We start from the raw sequence: 10,995 nt of genomic DNA, 5'->3' as shown, positions 1-10,995 counted from the left end.
ATTTGAGATACAAGTTGCAACGGGCCGGGTGCGACACAGGTGGCAATGTGGCATGCACTGGCGGGCCCAACTACCAGGGGGAGTTGCAATTAATCTCAGCAAAAAATTTAATCTCAGCAACCAACCCACGAGTAGTCTCCTTCCCCTGTACGCCTCTCTTCCCAGAACGGCAAAACCAAAACTTCCCTCCAATGCAGCCGAAACCCTAACTAAACCTTACCGCCGTCTGCCGTCTGCCGTTGCAATGGAGTTCGCCGCCCGTGGCCGATCAACCGCCGCGGTCGACGGCGTCGGCGACCGCGATGGCCGCCGCTTTTCCGACCCTCCGCCGCCGAACGGTACGAAACTCCCCCTGCCTACCAAATCTTCCTTTTGTACGGATGTTCTGAAAGCGCTTCTTTCCAAGAAGAAGAAAACAAGTCTTCTTTGCGATTTGTGTGGCGAGAGCGATTGTTCTTCTGTTCAGAGTCGTGACCGCCGGCACATCAATTTTGTAACCATTTTTCTAGTCTAGTTGGTCAAATTCGCAAAGAGAATCTGGGGATTTCCGTGAGATTTTGTTCTGGTAGAGTGGCCAAACCTAAAATAATAATTTATCAATTTTTATTTTTTTCTAGAGAAAATGCAAAAGCTTATGCGACCTGATAAGTCGATAAATAAAAACATGATTAACAACTGTGAGTAGTGCAGCCTGAAGGCCGGTCACCTCTGCTCTAACCCATAATCCTGCCTCCGCCCGGATTATGTTCAATTTCAGGATTCAAAGTAGCAAATTTTTTTTTTTGAAACGGAAAGTAGCAATTATTGGGTCCTAACCTGCAAAAAAGTTTGGATCCTACATTTATGAGTGGCAAATCCTCTAAAATGCAGCTTCGGCAATCCTAAAATATCTTAATTTTAATGACCATGGGATGATCAACAATTTCTGTTATTTAGATGTTACAGCACCGTATCTCGAAAACAATAATATATGATGCAAGGTTAGAGGAATGCTTTGACCTTTGAAATACTGATCCTTTTGACGGTTCTCTTGCCATTGGCAATGGGAAGGCAGAGACGCTCACTCGGCACCTGAAAACATGGCGGCGCTGGTGTTCAGGAGGGGGGAGCTGCTGCGGGAGTTCCACAGGGAGCGCATCCGCCTGGATATGATCTTGTGTGATCTTGCTGAGACAGAGCGCGCCATGACAGCGTGCTTAGCAATGCCTGCAGCGGGGTGGGGTGCTTGGGGTGACAGGCCTTCGATGCATCAATCCGAAGAAACGCTGTACCGAAATGCGCGGTCAAGCGAGGAAACCTCTTGGTGGTGTGGGAACCCCTCAGAGCCAGTGATACCTTTTTACCCTCACGTTGAACGGTCACCGTCACCAGTGCTGCAGCAGCGGCCAGTTGATGACGCTGAGCAGCAAGAACGTGTCAGCTCATCTAGGGCACTGGCAGTAGCTCCTTCATCGTGTCCTGATGTCGAACAACGCTGGTCACTGAGGAAGGAGCCTGCAGTGGAAGCCTTGGTACAAGCTGCCATCAATGTCGTTGCGAATCCAATGGAGACGGCATTGTTCAGTCAGAAGGTGACACCAGAGAGCCGAGACGCTGTTAACCAGGAACAGGAACAACAATTGAAGGACAGCCATGGGGTGCAGCTTACGGAGAGTGGAATCCAGAGAAGAGAAGAGCCAAAGTGTCTAGCCATTGGTGAGGAACACGAAGCAGAAGCAAAGAACATCCATGCCATGCTGTTCATGGAGAGTGAGCTCCATAGAATTGAACATCCAATGCATGCAGCCATTGGTCAGGAACGCGAAGCAGAAGTGAAGGATAGCCATGCCATGCAGCTGATGGAGTGTGAGGTCCAGAGGAGTGGACAGCTAAACCGTGCAACCATTGTTCAGGGACGCGAAACAAAAGGGAATACCAGCCATGCGGTGCAGGTGATGGAGAGCAAACTCCAGAAGAGTGAACAAGTAAAGCGTGGAGCCGTTGGTCAGGAAAACAAAGCTGGGGTGAAGGACAACCATGAAGTGCTGATGGAGAGTGAAATCCAGAGACCTGAACAGCCTAACGGTGCACCCATTGGCCAGGGACGTGAAACAAAAGGGAATACCAGCCATGCAGTGCAGGTGATGGAGAGCAAATTCCAGAAGGGTGAACAGGTAAAGCGTGGAGCCGTTGGTCAGGAAAACAAAGCTGAGGTGAAGGACAACCATGAAGTGCTGATGGGGAGTGAAATCCAGAAAACTGAACAGCCTAACCGTGCAGCCATTGGCCAGGGACGCAGAGCAAAAGCGAATGCCAGCCATGCAGTGCAGGTGATGGACAACAAATTCCCGAAGAGTGAACAGGTAAAGCGTGGAGCCGTTGGTCAGGAAAACAGAGCTGAGGTGAAGGACAACCATGAAGTGCTGATGGGGAGTGAAATCCAGAGAACTGAACAGCCTAACCGTGCAGCCATTGGCCAGGGACGCAAAGCAAAAGCGAATGCCAGCCATGCAGTGCAGTTCATGGAGAGTGAGCTCCATAGAATTGAACATCCAATGCATCATGCAGCCGTTGGTCAGGAACGCGAAGCAGAAGCGAAGGATAGCCATGCCATGCAGCTGATGGAGTGTGAAGTCCAGAGGAGTGGACAGCTAAACCATGCAGCCATTGTTCAGGGACGCGAAACAAAAGGGAATAGCAGCCATGGAGTGCAGGTGAGGGAGAGCAAATTCCAGAAGAGTGAACAAGTAAAGCGTGGAGCTGCTGATCAGGAAAACAAAGCTGAGGTGAAGGACAACCATGAAGTGCTAATGGAGAGTGAAATCCAGAGACCTGAACAGGCTAACCGTGCAGCCATTGGCCAGGGATGCGAAACAAAAGGGAATACCAGCCATGCAGTGCAGGTGATGGAGAGCAAATTCCAGAAGGGTGAACCGGTAAAGCATGGAACCGTTGGTCAGGAAAACAAAGCTGAGGTGAAGGACAACCAAGAAGTGATGGAGAGTGAAATCCAGAGAACTGAACAACCTAACTGTGCAGCCATTGGCCACGGACGCGAAACAAAAGCGAATGCCAGCCATGCAGTGCAGGTGATGGAGAACAAATTCCAGAAGAGTGAACAGGTAAAGCGTGGAGCCATTGGCCAGGAAAGCAAAGCTGAGGTGAAGGACAACCATGAAGTGCTGATGAAGTGTGAAATCCAGCGAAGTGAACAGCCAAAGCATGAAGCCTCTGGTCAGGAGCATGACGAAGAAGAGAACGACAGACATGCCGCACAGCCCATGGAGGAGAGTGGAATACAGAGCAGTGAACAGCCAAAGCCTGCAGAGCGTACCATCAATGAGCGTATCGGTGAACCAAGGCAATTATCTCATCGATCTGCGCTGGCTGCCAAGGAGAAATCCCCACCTAATGAGCAGAAGAGACAAGTGTTTGATGACGTGAGTGGCTTCACTTTTAAATTGTCCTTGTTTCCGCTTTGATTTTCTGTTGGAATGTTTCCCATGCGTAAGTTGTAGCTGATAAAAAAAAAGTAAAACAAAGAAGATACCTACTTAGCTTACTAATCCAATGCCAATAAAAATATTCTTAGTTTACTAATAACGGTTAAAGTTGTATTAGTTAGGCAAGTTCTGTGGGTGTGTATTTTAACATTTTTTTGGCATGTTCTTCTCCAAACTTCATTTGCGAAACTTGATAGGTACGTAGCATGTAGTACTAGGGTTTACCCACCCACTAGTCCTTACTTTACTATTGCTCTGTAGTCTGAACAAACTTTCTATGGAACAGCCTAAAACCCGGATCACCACCTGTGGGGTGAAAAGGAAACCAATTATGAGAATAAACAGGTACAGGCCACATGAACAATCGAATTGCGCCCTTGGAATGAACCTGACCTGTGACGAAGACTTAACACAACACCAAGCAGGCGAGCTGCACCGGTCGAATTTTGAAGTGTTGCAATCAAGGCAGGGAGCTGCAGGGCTCACCGCAAAATCGATACCTGAGTCTTCTCATCGGCCACGTTTGCATCCAATCAGCAACAATGACATGGAGAGTGAAATCCAGAGAAGTGAACAACCAAAGCATTCAGCCCTTGGTCAGGAACATGAAGCAGAAGCGAAAAACAGCCATGCTGTGCAGCTGATGGAGAACAAAATACAAAGAAGACGGAAAACACGTGAAGCTTTGGGTGAGGAACGCAAAGCAGAAGAGAAGGACAGCCATGCCGAGCAGCTGATGAAGGAGAGTGGAATCCAGAACCGTGAACAACCAAAGCCTGCAGAGCCCACCTTCAGAGATGATACCGATGAACACAGGCAATCACCTCATGCGCTGTCTGTGAAGGAAAAATCCCCATCTAACGAGCATAAGATAGTAGCGTTCAACAAGGTAGTGGCTTCACCTTTAATTTGTCTTTTTTTTTGTTTCCATTTGCTCTTGGAACGTTTGCAATATTTCAGTTGTCTGAATTCTGTTACAACACTGCGTAAATATTGTCTTGGTCTTAATCAAGATGACGCACCATCCTTGTAGCCACTTTGAATACAAATGTCAAACCTTGCAGCCACTTTGAATACAATATCCCTTCAAAGATGACGCACCATCCTTGCAGCCACTTTGAATACAAATGTCAAACCTTGCAGCCACTTTGAATACAAATGTCAAACCTTGTAGCCACTTTGAATACAATGTCCCTTCAAAGAGCAGCTTGGCATATCAGAAGCAGACTCCTGCGCAGGTACCTGCGTAGAGGGGTATCATTAAAGGGGCTCCTGTGCCAGATGGATTTCCAGCCAAATTCTTCCACACAAAAATGGGTGGTTTTCAAAGAGGAGGTCATCAAGGCAGTAAAGATTTTTTAAAGATAAGGAGATGCAATTAGGTGATAGGATACACGGGCGTTGAACTTTAATTTTTAAATGAAAGGGTATATATTGTCAATATAAACATGCAAGATTCAATTGGTAGAGTATACTTGAGGGGCTAAATTTGGAGGACTTTTATGGTATCCCCAACTGGATTTAGACAGTTTATTTTCGCTCATCTAACGGTATGTATTAACTTAAGACTAGTTCCTAAAACGTGAGTAGTACAAAAGATACTAGTGGCTAAATCGGGAGTAGTAGTAGTAGTGTATGCAGGCTGAAAATAGGAAACCTCTACAACGACAAAGAAACAAATCGAAGGACACATAACGCCTACAGTATTGCCGGCAGGCCCTGGCTATTTCATGATGCGGTGGTGTTCTTAATTCAATCTGCTGAAGTTGTCAGATCTTGGGGGAAGCTAAAACTAATTAACAGAACATGATTTTACAGTTGCCATTATTAGATAAGAGTGACCAAGCTAGCTCTGTGGCCATGAAATTTTCCATCGTGGGGCCAGCCGGCTGCTATGCACACACATTAACGCCGTCGAGGTGGTTCTAAATTCTCATGTAGGAATAATTTATAGGGAGCTACACAAATTTAGGTGGTAGTATTACTCAGAGGTGAACTCGGGAATAAAAAATCAGGATCTGGCTGCCAAGATATTATGCTACATTAACGGGATTAGGTTAGTGCATCAATAAATGACTTTCTACTTTAGAAGTCCATGTTGCCCCTATATATCAATGGTTAGATTTTAATTCATACTACTCACTTGAGGTGGTTAGTAAAACTGTAAAAGGTACGGTAAAAGTTGCCTCAATTTAATGGACGTGAAATTGTTGTGTATTTGGCGAATAAAAATTGGTGCGGTGGATAATCGCATGGCTGAAAAAATAGATAACGTGTATATATTGCATGTAAAGATATACTATCATTAATAAATGCTAGTAGGATGATATGGACAATTGGTTAGCTAAAATAGTGAGGTTTTACTTTTTAGCTGATCAACATCTATGTTAGCTATATATATAGGAAATGTGAAGCAGAGGTAGTACCAACTTTAGCTTACTAATGCCATTTCAGGAAAAAAAATAGTTTATTAATAATCGATTCAGTTATTAGTTAGGCAAGGTGTTGCAGCTTACTAATCCTGTTTCATCAGTAAAACTTAACTAGTTCACTTGTCCTTACTTGACTTTTTTTACATGTAGTCCTTACTTTACTAATAATCTCTTGTTTAAACTAACTTTCTATGGAGCAGACTAGAACGCAAATCACGCCCTCTGTGCTGAAGAGGCCGATTTTCAAACCGACCATGATAACTCCACCAGCAAAGAGGCACAAGCCAGTTGACGATTGGAGTTGCACCCTCTGCCAAGCGAACCTAACCCGTGAAGAAGACTTAACGCAACACAAAGAAGGCGAGCTACACCGGTCGAAACTCGCAGCATTGCGAGCAAGGCACGAAGCCTCTGGATTTGACTTGCGGAACCATCTCAGGGGCAGGAGTCACCAGGAGAGCTTGCAGGCCTTGAACACAGAAGAAGGCGGCAAGTGTGACGTTGACCGCAGGGGTGAAGACCTGAAGAACAAGTTTATGGGCAACAGAAGGTTTCCTTTCTGCAAGCTCTGCAAAGTGGAGTGCACCAGTCAGAAGGTGATGCAGTCGCATCTCGCTGGAAAGAAACACCGGGAGAATCTTCTGGCACGCCATTGACTTGATTGTTCATGGCCAAGTTCATGGTTCATGTGCCACAGGTCGGTGTATGGTTAGCATGCTAACCTGTAGATGAAATTAGCATGGGGCATTTCAACTGCACATGTTGGCTGTCTCTTTAGGGTGATGTCGGTGAAGAACTTCTGGCTGCGTGTTCATGTTCTTTGTCTGTCTCACTAGTTGTGAATGTTCCATCCATGTTTAGAAACTACTGCAACGTAACTGGAAAGGAGTAGAGTAGTTCCCTTACTTTTTTGAAGGGAAGGGATTCCTTTTGTTTCCAGCTTCCACTACTGATCAACTGAGCTTACAGGCTCTCTGACAGTAGCTGTAATACAATTATACAAGAGCTACCTTGTGCTGTACTTCTTTCCATAGCGAAGTACAAGAGTACCAGGTTCTGAAGGAAGTTCTTTTGCAATTCCACTTGCTCCATGATTTGAGTGAGCCCCTTGAACAATCATTTGCGTCTTTTTTCCCAGAAGAATGGGACAGGTTTTTGTTTACTGGTCAGGTCACACCTATTGCCCGTAACTTTGTTTGAAAAGTTTTCTTCCCTTTCAGTTAAATGCTGGCAATCAAGTGAGGCCTTGCCCGCTGATCTGTTGCCAAAGGGAGAACTTGAGACGCGGTTCCTGACCATGTAGTATTCTACCATAGCTCAGTCTGTAATCTGTACACATTCTATGCTTGATGATCCGTTGCTGAATTTATTTTTATTTTTGCTTCAGAAAGATGCCATTTATTTCAAGTTTGGCTAGGACGCATGCGTCGCCCCCGCCGTTCAAATTCTCTCCCGCAGTTGGGAAGAAAAACCGCCCAAGTCGCCCAGTCATTGCGAGCGTCGGGCGCAAGTTCCCACGTTGCTGCAGTCTTCTGCGCACTCCTTTTTATGTCCGCCCGTTGCTCTCCGCAGTCCTCACCCGAACAAAACCACCAGCCCCGATCTCCAGTTCCTCTCGATGGAGTTCTCCCGCCGAGGCCCAGCAACCGGCGGTGCCGGCGACGGCCACCGTTTCCCCGACCCTCCTCCGGCTCACGGTACTGAGACCAAAACCCAGCTTACTTTCCTCGATCTCTCTGGCTGGGGACCTTTTCTCCTTCAGCTTTCTTGGGTTCGGATGCGTTGCGATTGTCGTAATCACATGTCAAGAACTCTAGAATCTGCACCGCGGCTGTGCCTTGCGATTTTCAGACATTTCACATTTTTTCCTTACAAGTGGAAGCCTCAGTTTCCAGCAAGGAAATAGGTTCGTCTTGTCTTTCGCTCGTCACAAGCATCATCGAATACCACCTAATCTCCACATTGGAGAAATTATAATACTGACGCCAGGTGGACAGCAGTAGGGTATGTGTGATTCGGATCCGTTCATTCCTTTGTTTCTCGAAAGAGATTCGGATCTGTTTGTTGGGGAAGAACATAAAGATTCCGCACAACCTGTTCATCTTCCTGTCGAAAAGAAATCTTGCAAACCTGTTCCCCTTCCATCGATAGAACTATGTCCATCCTATCATAATAGTAGCACCTTGCTAGTTTAAATCAGATGTACCATTCCTGTTCAAATGAGTGGGAGTTTTTTTCTCACGCGGACCATTTATTTAATAGCTGCACAATGATGCTGGTGCAGGAGAGAGAGAGCCGATGCTGGTGATGAGGGACGCGCTGCTCTCGCAGCTCCACATGGCCCTCCTTCGCCAGGAGATCATCCAAGCCGAGCTGGGCAAGATAGAGCGTGCCATGGCCCTGCGTGTCGCCACCGGTGGCCACCAGACACAGACAACGCCCATGCCAATGCCATGGCATGGCGTTGCCACCGCGGATGCTGGACGGTTGCAGCCGTGGCCGTTCAGCGCCGAGCAGCCCATGGCTGGGCAAAATGCAGGATTTGATGAGCATAAGCTGCCAGATTCCAATAAGGTGAGTGCACCTTGTGCTTTTTGTTCTCTTTCATCACAAATCCAAAATTTACAAACCTGGGTTTGGTAGGACGCGCTGCTTTCGCAGCTCCACATGGCCCGCCTTCTCCAGGGGATCATCGAATCCGAGGTGGCCCAGATAGAGCGTGCTATGGCCCTGGGAACCGCCACAACTGGCTACCAGACACAGACAACGCAGATGCCAATGCCAATGCCATGGCATGGCATGGCTGCCGCGGATGCACGACGGTCGAAGCTGAGGCTGTTGAACGCCGAGCAGCCAATCTCTCAGCAGAGTGCAGAGTTTGATGAGCATAAGCTTCCGAACTCCAATACGGTGGGTGTCGCTTGTGCATTTTTCTCTGTTTCCATGGGTTGTCCTTTTGTTTTGATATATTTTAGAATACCGTTCAGAGTTACGAATGCCTGGATCTGATTAGGATTTTAGAAATCATAAACCTCTTATCTGGTTATCACACATTAACAATTTAACATTCACAATGCCTGGATCTGATTAGGATTTGTATATGCATGTACTAGTATGTAAGGTACTAGTAGGAGCATGTTAGCTGCCCATTTTCTCAACTTGATTTTTATTGTAACTACTGCGTAATATACCAGTAGGTGCACGGTTCCTGCCAATCTATGTAATATACTACTTGTCTGATCAAATTTCTGGTTCTGGCAAGTTATTCTGCACTGTTTTTACAAGTCAACTTGCTAACGCCCTAATAAAGCTGCATCATACTCCAAGTTTCTCTCCCTTGTTTTCAATAGTTCACATCACATATTCGTGGTCTACTCTAAATATCAAACAGGATCTTCCACCGAGTAAGGCGCCACCTGCGGAGAAGTGGGAACTAACGGGAATAACGATACCAGTTACGAAGCCGAAACCACCGATGAAATGGAATTGCACTGTCTGCCAGGTGCAAGCAACCAGTGAGCACAACCTACAACAGCATTTTGATGGGCAGAAGCATTTATCAAATGTAGCAACACTGGACCCAACAACTAAGGCAAGTGATCAGAAGGAGAAATCTACAGCAGAACATTCTCTTGGTACAGAACAGAAGAAATCATCCTCTATAAAATGGAGTTGCTGTACATGCCAGGCCAATGGTACATCCCAATCGACCTTGGAGGCGCACCTCAAAGGCAAAAGACACGAGCAGAGCATCACAGCCACATGTGTAAAAGGCGATATGAATGGCATGTCGAAGAACGTCGCCACGCAGGATGCAAAATCACATGGCATCAATGTGCCAAAGAACTCAGAGAAGCTATGGCCTTTCATCGCCAAGCAGCCCATGGCTCAAGAGTTTGATGAGCATAAGCTTCCGGACTCCAATAAGGTGAGTACAGCCTATGCATCTTGTTCTCTTCCCATGTGTCATCTGTTTTTTCTTGACATCTCAGAGTATTATTCAAAGCAATGAATCTCCAAACCGAAATCAAACTCCTTGTGAGATAGGAACCTCTGAACTTGTGATCACAAATTAACATTCACAATGCCTCAGTCTGGTAGAAAATTTACATGTAAAAAATGTAAGATATTAGTAGGAACAAGTTTACGGCCCGTGTTTTTCATTCAATTACTACTGATCTGACGAAATTTCATACTATTTTGCATGGAAAGTTACTCTGCACTATTTTTACAAGTCAACTAGCTAATGGCTTATTAAAACTGCATCGGTTACTTTAGCAAGTTTCCTCTCCTTATTCGAATTCATAAGTTCACTTATTGTCTAGTCAAAAAATGTAACAGGTTGTTCCACCAAGTAAGACATCGCACGCGGAGAAGTGGGAGCTAACAGGAATAACGATACCAGCTACGAAGGAGAAAGCAACCAGTGAGCAGAACCTACATCAGCATTATGCTGGGCAGAAGCACTTGTCAAGTGTAGCAACACTGGACCCAGCAACTAAGGCAAGTGATCAGAAGGCGAAATCAGCAGTAGAACCTTCTCTTGGTACAGAGCAGAAGAAAACATCCTCAATAAAATGGAGTTGCAGTACCTGCCAGGCCAATGGTACGTCCCAATCGACCTTGGAGGCGCACCTCAAAGGCAAAAGACACCAGCAGAACATCGCAGCCACATATGTAGAAGGCAATAAGGATGGCATGCAGGAAGCAAAAAGACGTTGCATCAATGTGCCCAGGAATTCAGAGAAGCTACCATCAGCCTGGAGCTGTAGCATTTGCCAAGTTACTTGTACCTGTCAAATGGACTTGAAGAACCATCTAATGGGCATAAGACACCGAGAAAAAGTTCAATCCTTGCTTGTACAAAGCAAGAGCATGGCAAGGGATTCTGAGTCACAGAAAGCAAAGCTGAATACGGATTCAAGATGGATCTGCGGCGTTTGTCATGCTTACTGTACCTCTGAATCAGACCTGAATAACCATCTTGCAAGCACGAGACACCAGCTGAACATTCAGGTCCTAGGAGAGAAAGTCATGCAAGAGAAAAACAATCCACCGCTAGTTGCCAAGAACCAAGAACC

At 46.1% G+C, this 10,995-nt stretch overlaps 1 protein-coding gene across 1 annotated transcript; it reads left to right on the top strand.

The window, feature by feature from the left end:
- The first annotated feature begins 244 nt into the window (after window positions 1–244).
- Window positions 245–6,570, top strand: LOC124656918. The gene is made up of 5 exons (XM_047195566.1): window positions 245–338; window positions 1,051–2,034; window positions 2,116–2,399; window positions 3,069–3,419; window positions 6,115–6,570. The coding sequence occupies exons 1-5, from the start codon at window positions 245–247 to the stop codon at window positions 6,568–6,570; spliced, it is 2,169 nt and encodes a 722-aa protein (XP_047051522.1).
- Window positions 6,571–10,995: the final 4,425 nt, after the last annotated feature.

This window comes from Lolium rigidum, chromosome 5 (assembly GCF_022539505.1).
Source record: "Lolium rigidum isolate FL_2022 chromosome 5, APGP_CSIRO_Lrig_0.1, whole genome shotgun sequence".
Classification (NCBI taxonomy): domain Eukaryota; kingdom Viridiplantae; phylum Streptophyta; class Magnoliopsida; order Poales; family Poaceae; genus Lolium; species Lolium rigidum.
This window is presented reverse-complemented; position numbering and strand designations above follow the sequence as displayed.